At 40.3% G+C, this 13,889-nt stretch overlaps 1 protein-coding gene across 2 annotated transcripts in view; it reads right to left on the bottom strand.

Annotated features, from left to right (window-relative positions):
• The window catches only part of LGR5 (leucine rich repeat containing G protein-coupled receptor 5), a 123,093-nt gene that overhangs the window by 65,387 nt on the left and 43,817 nt on the right, over positions 1-13,889 (bottom strand). For both annotated transcript variants that reach the window (XM_004752432.3, XM_045073077.1), the window contains exon 2: positions 1,089-1,160. In XM_004752432.3, coding sequence (XP_004752489.1) covers positions 1,089-1,160 — 72 coding nt within the window. The remainder of the gene's footprint in view (positions 1-1,088; positions 1,161-13,889) is intronic.

The raw sequence follows: 13,889 nt of genomic DNA, 5'->3' as shown, positions 1-13,889 counted from the left end.
ACTGATTTCAGTGGTTAGACAATAGCATTTGCTAAAAATATAAGGCTATCAAAAATATAGATAAAACCCTAAGGGGAGAAATCTGAGAATGTCATCCTCTTGCAAAGGGAAAAGATTGATGCACTGTAATCTGGGTATGATGGAACATTCTTCCCACTTCCCAGGGTGGATCACGCAGTGCATCAACCATTTAAATTACTCCCCAGATTGGACCCTGACTTTCGGATTTATAAAAAAGGAAGTATTTTCAAAAGAGGTCATTGCCTACACAATTCCTTTAATCAACAGTCAGAAGATGTACTCAAGGGATGGTGCCAAACTCTCTTCATGAGGACTGCGATGGCACATGGCTCCCTTCGTCTCCATCACTCCAAAGGGTAAGAGGATCAAATGAATTTTTAAATACAGATTTTTGGATTATACAGTTCTTTTTCATCTTCTGGAAAGTGATTACGAGACTTAATCAAGACTCCTCTGTGTATCATTAGCTAATTTTAGCTTCTTCCTTTTTAATTTTTTTTACAGGGAGTTTGGAGAGCCCAGTTTGAAGTCCTCTGTGGATTTCATGTTTTTCTGTTCAAGCCTTGAGGGAAGCTAAATTAAGAAGTAGGAAAATAGTAATTAAAAGTGATTAGGACAAGAAGTTTTGGTGCTACGGAATGTGGACTTCATTCTCCCCGTCACAACCCAAACCAAGCGGCAGTTTTTGGTTTTGATTATAGCTTTACTTGCTATTTTAATAAACATGAACCGGTATTCAAACTTTTAATATCCTGCCGCTTAACTATTTCCAAAGAGACATCCAGGCCTCTTAAATTGCCTTTGTTTTAAAATTTTAATTTGTTTGGCTCAAGTCTCACCTTAGAAAGTTGTAGCCTCATGGTCAACTTCTTTATAAGTTGATTTCCAGAATCTTAGGCAATTTCTTTTTTTCTTCCCTCCCAACTAAGTGTTTCCTCATGTGCCAAAATTGTTGGTGCTGACAGCTTTTTTGCCTTGTTTTATCTGGTTCCCACAGTGAGTGTGAGGGGCAAACCCAGGAATGTGCTCAGTGTTGACTGGACGCATCACTACTACGCAATACTTACAACTCCTCTAGGAAGCGGAGGCTGTACAGGGGATTCGGGGGCAGCTGACTGATGTTGTTCATACTGAGGTCTCTGGAGAGGAAAACAGACAGCATGTGAGAAGCAGCGTCCGCCACCACCAGGGAATCTAGCTGTTCCCTCCACACATTTTCAAGCAATACGTTCTTTCACTTGACCAATGAACCGCTGTTTTGCATCTTAAAGATATTCCTTACCGCTCCCAGCTCCCAGCTCCCACCCCAGCCCCAGCCCATCTCGGGCTCTCTGTCAAATGAGAGCCCCTAGGAGGGGCTCCTATGAATTCAGAACGATTTAGACCATTCATGGGCATGATGGCAGTATTTCACGTTGAAAATTATGGAAGTAGGACAGCAAAGGAAACAGACATAACTCAACCCTAGACATAACCCAACTTCAGTTCTTGCTTTGAATTTTGTGACAAAGAGAAATGCCTTCCCCTTGCAACTCTCTGCAAGTCCCACTTTTGGGGGCTGTAAGCACCTTGTAAAAACAAATGTTTGGATTCAAAGAAACTTAAAAAAACAAAACAAAACAAGACAAAAAGCCCATTCCCTCCTTCTAACATGTTCCCTTTGCAGGTTCTCAGATTGCATTAAATAAGTGAAATGAACCATAAAACAAGGGTGTAATGTGATCCCGCTTCGGAGCACACTTCCTGCTGGGCCCGCACAGTAGTTCCTGGCACAGGAAACAACAAGCCACTTCGGGTAGAACTCAATCAATTTTTGTTTTAAGGGAAACTCCGTGTAATGCGATTTTATTCTGTTTTTACTTTTCTATTTCTTGACGGTCTCCCACATAACCCTACAGCGTCACTGATAGATGCCATCTGTATCTCAGAGGACAAAAGACCGGTGGCGGGACAGACTGTCACCAAGACCAGCTAAAACTTTATGTGATAGTCGGCTGAAGACTGACTTAAAACATGACTGCTTGCTCAAACCTGAAGGTTCAGATTCTATTAAAAATTCATTATAATCTCAGATCAGGTGTACATACTTAAAATTTATCTCAAGATAAGACAGTGAGCTTTCTTTTTATTTATTATTTTTAGAACTGACCTAACTGGCATATGACATGGTAGTAATTTTAGGTGTACAACATAATGATGTGATATATATATATATATATACATATATATATATATGATTACCACAATAAGGTTAGCTAACATTCATCGCATTTACATTTTTTTCTCTTGTGAAGAGAACTCTTAAGATTTACTCTCCTAGAAACTTTTGGATAAACAATACAGTATTATTAACTATATTCACCCTGCTGTACATTACTTCCCTGGGACTTTTTTATTATATAACTGGAATTTTGTATCTTCTGACCACCTTCCTCTATTTCACCCATGAGCTTTTTAAAAAATCCGGATTATTCCTATTATTTAAGTGGTCACACCCATAGCATCTAACCGGCTGTTGTCAGTATAGAGTGCTTGGTTTCTTTATCAAATATTAACTGTTAATCACTGATGGTTAAGAATGCAGGGATTGATCATTTACTCTTTAAAAAGTGACTGAAAAGTCACTAGCATGAATAGGAAGATTAAAATATTCAGTTAAATATTTCAGAGTATGGTAAAAAGACAATTACGCATTTTAATATCTGCCACTGAACACTTATATAGCTGAGTAACATGCTATATTCTTAAGCTAAAATTAAACGATGTCAAAAATATACACTAAAATTTTTTGGTTTTCCATATATTGAATATCTGGATGGTTTTCTCATGCTCTCTAGGTAACAGTGGCAAATAACTGATCAGCAATTTAAATCTGTTGTGCAGTTACTTCTCTGAAGTAGCAAAGTTGTTTAGTTCAGTTCACTGAACAGACATGTATAAAATTAATCAATGAAGTTTCTGGATTCCTCATAGGGACCATATAATCCGGGCAAAGACTTGGTATTTCTTAGGTACTCACTTATTTTCTCATTGATATCCCACTTATTTCCTAAAAGAATCAAGATGGTTTGCTTTCGGAGCATGTTTATTAGCAACCAAGATCCAACCAGTTTCAACATGAAGACAGCTGATATGGAGAGCACTAAGTTTCCTCTCCTGTTATATTTTTCTGGGTGATGTGCAAAACAGTACAGGACACACATCCCTCTCGTGTATATGCCGAAAGCTCTAAACAGAATGAGGACATTTACATTTAAGGAGATTCATAAACATTCCACATGACTTTAATATTCACTATCCTATCTCAGTTTCCTGGAAGTGAAGCTTATATAAGCCTACACTCTCAGAGTCCCCCCAGAACACTTGTGATGGAGGAACGGTGGAGAGAGCAAAGCACTGTCAGCGTAGAGAGTCTTAGGTTTGAATCCTGACCTCATTCATCAGCTGCATGATCTTGGGAGAAATGATCTCCATGTGGCAGGTTTCCCTATAGTTAAACTAGGGTGTCTCTTCCTTAATAGTTTATGCTATTAAATTCTTACTAGCTGTTTCCAATCAAAAGAGAGCGATTTATTTCTTAAAAAGAGGAATCTCCCTTTCCCAAAAGGAATTAATAACTTCTCTGTGTTACCTGATATTGGGGATCCTCTTAGAAAATGAGCAAATCCTGCTAATCCATTCCTTTACCATCTGTTTTCGAGTAAGTTTGTTTTCTTTTTAAAAGATTTTATCTATCTATCTATCTATCTATCTAAGAGAGAGAGAGAGGGAAAGAGAGAGAGAGAGGGAGGGAGAGGGAGAAAGAATCTGAGGCAGACTCCATGCTGAGTCAGAGCCCAGTGTGGGGCTCAGTCCCACGACGGGGAGAGTATGACCTGAGCTGAAACCAAGAGCTGGATGCTTAATCAACTGAGCTACCCAGGCGCCTCTTATGTTTTCTTTGAGAGAGCTTCTAAGCAATGCATATAAGCCTATAGCAGAAAACAACTTTTCATATCAACCATCTAAGGTAAAATGAAACAGACCTCTAAAATATAAATTCCAAGCAGAGAAGATAAAAAGGAATTTGTCTGTATTCACTTTTTTTCACTCTGTGTTCACCTTTGCATTGATGTTCAAATGGAATAGTGGTCCTCTAGTTTCCCAAACTAAACTATCCATGGTGAAAGACTGATTTTTTAAGATTTTGAATTTGCTGTGGGTTTATAATTTAAAAAAGTAAAATAAAATAAAATAAAATAAAATACTAGAAAAGGGAAATAAAAACACTAGAATGCGTAAAACAGGAGCTCAATATTTTGTTATGTGATCAGTAATTTTTCAATTACTATAAAAGTTTCTAAACTTTACTCTCAAAAAAATTTTTTAAAAAGATTTTATTTATTTATCTGACAGAGAGAGACACAGCAAGAGAGGGAATACAAGCAGGGGAAGTGGGAGAGGGAGAAGCAGGCCTCCTGTTGAGCCGGGAGCCCAATGTGGGGCTTGATCCCAGGACGCTAGAATCAGGACCTGAGCCAAAGGCAGACACTTAAAGACTGAGTCACCAAGGCGCCCCTTTTACTCTCAAATTTTTATCTGTTATGGATCATAAAAAACAACCATGTCCTGGGAAGGACACTTCCCTGGACTGCTCTTTGATTAGCAATGCTCTTCTTGCCTTTATGTCAATTTTGAGTTAAAAATGATAGAGTAATAACATTAAAACTCTGTACAAAAATATTCTCTTTCTTACTTAAATTATTTGTAAACATTTATTTTTAGTATTTGGTCCTTCTGACCCCTGGAATGCATATAACTTTAACACCAAATCAGGAGATCGTAAGATAAATTTCCAAACCTGTACATTACTGATTTTTTAAACTATGATTTTAAAAGGTGGCCTCATGTTGCACCACATTTTTGTCTATGACTCAGTTTCCTAACATTTGTGAAACAATGTAATGGATTTCTTTAATTTTTTCATCTTTTGCCAAAATGTTGGAATTAATTTTGAAGAAGTGGTCACTATGGACAAAGATTTCATAAGACATGGAAGATTCATTGTGACAAGATGGTCAAATATGTTTGGCCATTCTTCCCTGTCTCTGACCCTACTCTTGCCGATGCTGTGTTAATGGCCATGTCTGGAAATCTGTAATAGGGGTTGGAGAGCTCAGTGGGAGCAGATGACTCTATATTGGAATCACCTCAGGACCTTTACGGAATATTGATGTCTGGGTCCCATCCCCAGAGTGCCTGAGTTGGTGGGTCCAGTATGGACATTGGGATGTTTAAAACCTGCCCTAGTGATTGGAATGTTCAAGCAAGGCTTAGAACCATGGCACAGGAGGAACCCTAAATTCCCAGATGAGAGCTTTGAGCTCTACAACTCACTCAGAGTTTAGGAGGCCTAATTGTTTCCTAGGAATAGAGTTCTGTCCAAGCAGACAGTCTCTCTCTCTTGCAAATGTCTTTGTTGTTTGCAACTCTATTGTTTTTCTTCATTTGAGAAATCTGAGTTGAGCATTAATTGTGGGTAGGTCTAGGCACACAATGGAGAATCAATCCAAGTCAGCTTCAACTTTTCCCTTTCCTCCTGTCCCTACGTCCATAAAGATACCCAGTATTAATTCTATAGAACTTTCTTCTGGATCTGGCCTCTCTTCCTTCTTCTTGGCTTCTACGTTTGGTCAAGTCCCTATTACATGAATAACCCTTTTGCTCTTCCTGCTTACTGTGTCTCCTCATACTGTGTCACCTTCTGTACCATGGCCAGACGGGTCACCCCAAAAAGCCCATCTATCTGATCGTCACTCCACTCAGACCAACTGTTAGCCAATAAGAAAGGCAAACCCTCAGGTGTACCCACAGGAAAAGGGGTCTCCTCTGGAGTTGGGCATGATGAATTATAGAAAAGCTCTTTGCACTGAAGCAGCAGAACAAGGTGACTAGTTTGCAAGCAGAGCTTGGCCTGGAGTTCAGTCCCTTCGGAGGAGTCCCTGTGCAGGGCAAACCTCCCAGCTCTAGCCATATGGACCTCCTCCATCTGAACTTTGGCTGGCTCCAGGCCTCTTAGAGGAACAAATACCCAAACTATTTAGGTTCTTCATGATTTGGCCTAATGCATGTTTCCACCTTGATTTTATGTCACTTTCCTCTATGCAATGTGTGGTCCACTTAAATACTTGAAATTCTTGCTGTTCCCCTTTGCATCTGTTTTTCACATGTGATTCTCTTTCCCTAGAATGCATTAGCTTCTCTATTTCCAAATTCCTACTCCTGTGCTCCCCCACCCTCCCCTCACCCCCATTTAAGATCTAGCTTTACGGACCCTTGTGTTCCAGTCTTTTGTCTTTCCAGCTTAGTCTTCTATTTCAATCTCTGGTCCTTTGATACTTCCAGTATTAGAGCTTTGTCTTAGCCTAAGAACCTAGCTTACATCATGCATTGGTCACCTGGATCACTACCTCACCAACACCCTCAACCTCCTGGTCCCTTGTCTTTTGTTTCATTCTCCTGGCAAAATCCCAGCTCTGGAAAAACACCCTAATTCATTTTCTCTGTTCCTAACCCAGGGTACTGAGTGCTACTAGAAAAGAGAAACTCACAAATGTGCCGACTGGGGACTATAAATTCATGGTCTTTGTGGGTTCTCAACACTGCTGCACAATTCTGTTATTTGTGATTGCTCAATGTACTCCCTCAGGAACTGTGGCCAATCTTGACCACTTGCTTCAAACCTCTTAATCAACGACTCCCATCATGCTACATCTTCCTTCTCACTTCATGAAAACAACTGAGATTCTTTAGACCACCACACATGAAATAAACCAAATTCTGGTTCTTTTTTGTCCCCTGCTTACTATACCCATACTTTTCTACTTGCTTAGCCTTGCTGATGGGTCCCATCCTCTTTAGGATGCCATAGCTCATTACTCATGAATAATACCTCCCTTTTTTTTTTTTTTTGAAGATTTTATTTATTTATTTGACAGAGAGACACACAGCAAGAGAGGGAACAACAGCAGGGGGGGGGGAGAGGGAAAAGCAAGCTCCTTGCTGAGCAGGGAGCCTGATGGGGCTCTATCCCAGGACCCTGGGATCATGACCTGAGCCAAAGGCAGACACTTAAAGACTGAGCCATCTAGGTGCCCCTGAATAATTCCTTCTACTTCCTCTATTTTTTTTTTTAACCTATTCTTCCCCTTCCGTGTACAAACAGAGTCAAGTCTTTTCCTCTACTAAAACTGACAGGAAGCAGGATCTTTCAATCCCATATCTTCCTTTACTTGCTGCTAAGTCTTTCTCAATCCCTTTGGGGTTGTTTATAGTCTACAGTTGCAGCCCCCACTTCCCATTCCCTTTCTAACCCACAATACACAGACTTCCATCCCTACACTCCAATGAAATTGCTCTTGCCAAAGAAACAGGGACTTCCATATTGTCAAATTTAATGAACACAGGACTTAGTGGGCCTCTCTCCTGCATTAGATTTACTCTTCCTGGAAACTCTGTACTCCATTGGTTTCCAAGTCATCATTCTCTCAGGATTCTTTCCATACTTTCCGAACTTTCTACTTTATAGGCTCCTTTGTGGGATTTTATTCTATTTATCCCTTAAATGTCAGTGTCCTCTGGAGTTCTGCCCTTGGCCTAGTGCTCTTCAATCTCTGCCCTTTCTTGGAGACTCTTACTTACTTCCCTGGGTTTAAGTATCTCTTAGATGCCCATAACTCCCCCATCCTAGCCTTAATCCCTCTCTCCTAAATCTTAATCCTTCTCTCCTAAATTTCAGAACCAGAGTTTTAATTTCTGTTTCCTAAACTTGAGACCCATATATCTAATTTCCTAGTCTTAATCCCTCTCCCCTAAATTTCAGAACCATGTATCTAGCTTCCTTCTGCATACGTCCAGTTAGCAATCTTACAGGAATGCACCATGCGTGACCATGCACCATGTTCAAAATGGAAATAATTACTTCCTATTCCGTATTTGTTTCTTTTTCTGTTGTGCCAGTTGCTAGTTAGTGCCATTGACATCTTCCTTCCAGGAAAGCCCAAATCTTAGATACCCTTCAAGTCTTCTTTCTTGCATTTTCTCTGCCTATCTCTTTTTCTCTCTCTTTACTCTTCCCTGCTGCAGGTGTTCACCATCTCTGCCCCAGTCATCCGAAATTGCCTCCCCACTCCCCGGTTGCCTGCTATCAGTCTTTTAGGCCTTATTATTCTTTTAGGCCTACCCTCTAATGGTTAGAGAGATCCATTTAAAAAAATGCAGAATTAGACAAAACACCACCCTACTTAAAACCTCTTCTTCTTTTTTTAAAACTTTATTGTTTATTTATTTACTTGACAGAGAGAGAGCGAGCGAGAGAGAGTGCACAAGCAGGGGGAGCAGCAGGTGGAGGGGTGAGCAAGGAGCCTGATGTGAGACTCGATCCCAGGGATGACCCAAGCCGAAGGCAGATGCCTAATGACTGAGCCACCCACGCACCCCAAAAACCTTTCAATGAGTGTCATTTTCCAAATGAAATCCACGCTTTTTACTATGGCACTGCAAACTCCATTGTGCAGTACACAGAAGCTTTACTACTCTGCCATATTGATTTTCATTCATTGTTCCAGACTCAGGTAGGGTGTCATCTCCTCTAGGAAGCCTTCGCCTGGCTGTAAGGTTAGGGTAAGTGATTTGTTCCCTGTCTTCCCATATCACTCCACACATTTAATGGCATCATACTGAAGTGATATGTTTATGTGTCTATCTTCTACAGTAGGCTCTGACTCCTCATGGTCTTTTTTGTTGTTGTTGTTGTTTGTTTGTTTGTTTTACAGTATAATTCTAGTGTGTGAAGGAGTCTTGCCTTATAGAAGATACTCAATGAATGCTGACTTGAACTCTCTTCTACTGCAGCCTTCCTATAAGCAAGTAGATGATCTTACCCAATCCATTTTTTTTTTTTAAATCATGTTTCTCATCAAATGGCTACACTGCTTCTAAGTGTGATGCATAAAACTCTTCTACTATGAAACACTATTGGGAACAAAACCCACTTTGGGTATACCACCTCTCACAAAGATTTTTGCTCAGAATTGGGGTTATGGTTTCTCTCTTCAGTCAGCCTTGTCTGCATTCTGTCCTAGAGATTCTTCAAAGATTCTTGTCCATTGAATGTTCCCCGTCTACCCCCATACTCAAGCATCTCTACTTGAGCTGCCGCTAGTGCTTCTTCTTCCCCTCCTCCTCCTTTTTCTTTCTCCCCTTCTTTCCCTCTTTGTTCCTTTTACTTTTCCTTTTCTCCTCTTTCTCTTGCTGAAACACCCTTCCTATCATTTTTATGGATTTGTTGAGGAAGAAATGCTTGCATTAGGTACTTACTCCACCATCTTAAAATCCAGGTATGGTTAATATTTGAGACCCGGTACAGGAATCAGTGAACAAAGAGGCCATTCCTTATAGTGTGACTATAAAGCAAATTAAGAAAACAACCCCCCCAAATGGTTCTTTAATCTCCGCCACAGTTGAAGACAAATATTTTTTTCTTTAGCAGCGTAGTGCAATTCCCATTTCTTCTAAGTACAATCATTTAAAATTTGTCTTGGGAGATCCAGTAGCATTTAGCTTTCTGCCAGATACCTTTGTTAACAATGGATCCAGGCTGGAGCCATTCCAGCACTTTTTAATTGATCACTTTTCAAATATACTTCTAGAGATAAGTCGTCCTGTGAACTTCAAAAGGAAAGGTGCAGGCTGGAGTAGCATTTTATGATAGTATGAATAATGTTATTTCCACATACTTTTCTCATATTATTAACTCCAAAACAATGTGTCTTTGAAGAACATTTTTATTGAAGTGCTATATGGGAAAATGAACAAATCTTAAGTGTCCAGCCCAGTAAATTTCCAGTGTGAACATACCTTCACAAATCAGCACAAAACCAGAAATGGAACATAATCATTGCCTCAGAAGCTCCCTTATGTTCCCTTCTACCCACTTCTCCCCAGAGGGAACCAGTCTGCTGACTTCCAACACCTTATATTAGTTTTGCTTGGTTTCGATCTTTCTATAAATGGAATCGTATAGTGCATAGTTCTTTTTTTTAAAAACACATTTTATTTTTTAGAGCAGTTTTAGGTTCACAGCAAAATTAAGAGGAAGCCATAGAGATTGCCCATATACCTCTTGCCTACCTACGGGCCCAGCCTCCCCCGTTATCCACATTCCCCACCAGAGTGGTATATTTATTATAACTGATGAACCTACTGATGCTTCATGATCACCCAAACTTGGTAATTTACATGAGATACACATGCTGTTGTACAGTCTATGGGTTTGGACAAATGTATTCACCATTATAGCATCAGACAGAGCATTGTCACTACCTACAAATCCTCTGTTTTCCATTTGTTCATCCTTCCACTCCCCATACCCAATCCTGGCAAGCCTGAATCTTCTATTGTTTCCACAGTGTTATATAGTTGAAATCATACATGATGTAGCCTTTTCAGACTGGCTTCTTTCACTTAGTAATATGGAGCAGAGTTTTTTGTGTTTTCCAAGCTTCTTTCGATCACTGTGTTTATAGTTATCCATGTGTTACATTAGCAATAGTTTATTCCTTCTCAATCCAATATACTATCTTGTTTTATTATTATACCACAACTCAGCTATTGATGGACATTTGGATCAGTTTGTGTCTATGATGAGTAGTGTCGCTATAAACATTCTATTTTTTAAAGGATTTTATTTATTTATTTGTCAGAGAGACAGAGAGCACAAGCAGGGGGAGTGGCAGGCAGAGGCAGAAGCAGACTTCCCGGTGAGCTGGGAGCTGGATGCTGGACTCGATTGTAGGACCTCCGGTTCGTGACCTAAGCCGAAGGCAGATGCTTAACCGACTGAGCCACCCAGGCATCCCTGTTATAAACCTTCTTAAATATGTCTTTTGTTGAGCATAGATGAAGTATGTGCATATCTGTTAGGTATATATGTGAGTATATACTCATGTATATACTCATATATATACATATATCTTGTTGGGTATGTATGAGAAATGGTTGCAATTTCTGTTGGGTATATATCTAGGAGTGGAATTGCTAGGTTTTGGGGTATGCATATAATCAGCTTTAATAGATCCTGCCAAGCAGTTTTCTAAAGTGGTTATGTTGGGTCATACTTCCACCAGCAATGGATGAGCATTCCAGTAGTTTCATACCTCTTTTTCTCCATTTATTATCATCAAAATTGGCATTACTTCTCTTTAAAATTTTAGTCATTTTTGCTAAATGTACAATGGCATTTCATGGTGGTTTTAGTTTGCATTTCCTGCATGTCTGGGAGAACCGAATACCTTTTCATGTGACTTTCAGCCATCAGGATACTCTTTTGTGCAAAGCGCCAGAAGAATGTTTTATTTTATTTGATGACCTTCAAGTTAAAAATAAAACTTACAGGTTGTAAGTGAAATGATTTGTTTATATGTAAAGAAAGACTAACAATTTTTTTCATTTCTTTTCTAATACTATTATTCTTCCTGAGGTTTCAACAGTATTCTTTGAAATAGCTGGCAGTGTAATAACTAGGAGACGGTATTCTAGAGGTATCCTGACTTAGACTGAGTCCTGGTTTTGTTATTTCTAAGCTGAACATACTTGAGCAAGTTATTTAACATCTTTGTGCTTCAGTTACCTAATCTGTGAAACAGCAATAATGATACTATCTGCCTTACAGAATTCTTATGAGAAATAATTGAGCTAACAGACGGAAGGTACTTGAGTAGTATCTGGGATGTTATAAGCACTGCATAGTTTGCTATGATTATTATTATAACATAGAACCTCTTAGTGTTTTTACACATGAAAACTTTTACCCATAGAGATGTAATAGGAGTGGAGAAATGTTTGCTTATTGATATTGGGTTGCCTTGAAAAACCTTTTTAAAATTACAGTATAATTTTAAAAATCTTTAGAGGTAGCTGGCTTATGTACTTACGTATGGGTCCCTTTGCTTTATTAAATTTTTAATGAAAACTTTGAAAAGACAGAGCCTCAAAGCAAACTCATTTGAACATTTTACATTGTCACCCTGATCCAACAGACATAGTTAATGTGACTGCGTAGTCATGAACCTTATTTACATTCTGTGAAAAACAAGAGAAGAGACAGATGTAGAGGCCACTTTTAGGCACACGGTCTTGAGCGATGGAATGTAGAAGGGACCCACAGCACCCCCCTCACTGAATTACATAGGCCCATCGGGGACCCTCCTCAAAATACCCAGAGGCCCCCAGTGACCAATGGGCCACTTACAACCAGGCACAGTTACCAGAAAAGGGAGAATTCCATACCTCACCATACTTCCTCACCTTCCCTCTTTTAAAAACAGCCTCCTCGCATGGCCTCCTGGCAGACAACCTCTCTCCTCTGCTGTCCTGCCGTCTGCTCCCTTGCAGTATAGTCAATACACTTCTATCTCCCTTGTCCTGCCTCAGGTGAATCCTTTCACCCAATAGTCAGTAGCACCGCATTTGGGGCCCCCAACTGATCGGACAGACACCCCATTTAGACACCACAATAGATGTAGTTCTCTGTGAGTGGACCACTTATCCAAAAACTCGTGTCCTCGGAACACACCCCAAGTAGATAAGCAAGCAGACAAAACGAAACAAAAACAAAGGGACAAAGGAAGTGATGACAACAAACCAAATCTTTCTACAGCTGTCAAAAGTCGAAGCCCACAGAGTTAGTCATGAACGTTTGCACGTCTCTCAGAGGAAGAGGTCTCAATCAGAAGTGAAATATTCTTTATTTGGGCATTCGTGATGGGGTTTTTGTTTTGCTTTGTTTTGAAATCTACTGCAGCGAATTACCCGTGGGAAGCAAACGTGACAGGGTTGACGACGAGGTGGGAAAGCAGATTTAAGAACCGGAATGTCGGGACGCCTGGGTGTCTCAGACCGCTAAGCATCTGCCGTTGGCTCAGGTCATGATCTCAGAGTCCTGGGATCGAGCCCCATGTGGAGTGCCCGGCTCAGCAGGGAGTCTGCTTCTCCTTCTCCCTTTGTCTCTCCCCACCGCTGGTGCTCTCTCTCTCTAACAGTTGTCTGTGCCCAATCACAATAACTAGCATTTTTCTCTTTTTACCCCTCTCTCTCTTTCACATACACACATGCATACACACAGACACAATCTAATGAATCTTTGGATAATAACCCATTTTACAGATGAAGAAACAGAGGCACACAGAGATTTAGCTTTTCTAGGATGACGCTAGCAGTAAAGTGGCAGAGCCAAGCATGGTCTGAAGCTGGTCCATCTGACTCTATAACTTGTGGGATCAGCCCTTTGCATCTGCACTGTATACTGGAATCCATGGTCTAATTCCCTTAGATTCCTTAATCTAATTAACTTCCAGTCCTAATATTTGGTTGACCTTTTTGACTTTTAAGTACCACGTATGTAAGAAGAGACCTCAGGGAAAGTCTCTTCTCTACTGTTCACACCTTTGTGTTATATCTCTGGCTGCTTTTACCTCTTCACCAGCCCCTGGGAGTGACTATTCGAGAACACCTCTCCAGCCCATTGACTCTGCTTTCATTTAGCCTTTGGATATATCTCTTGGGTCCTTCTTGGCTCCAGGGTGTGTAGCCCCTGGCCCATTTCTCTCCCAGCCCCAGATCTCAGAATTCCAGGTGGAACCCTGGGCCTTTCACACATCCGGGGCGAGCGGTCAAGCAATGCAATGAGATCTTAACAGCCCTCTCTGCCTCCGATCTTTCCCCTTTCCCAGTCCATCTGGAGTCATCTTGATTTTTTTTTTTCCCTGAAGGATAAAGGAGCTAATATCTTATATTGTGCTCCCTTTTTTCTTTTAACAATAATTCTATTT

This window comes from Mustela putorius, unplaced genomic scaffold (assembly GCF_011764305.1).
Source record: "Mustela putorius furo isolate JIRA1106 unplaced genomic scaffold, ASM1176430v1.1 tig00537227_pilon_pilon_pilon, whole genome shotgun sequence".
Lineage (NCBI taxonomy): Eukaryota > Metazoa > Chordata > Mammalia > Carnivora > Mustelidae > Mustela > Mustela putorius.
Note: the sequence above shows the minus strand (reverse complement) of the source record. Positions and strands in the feature narration are given on the sequence as shown.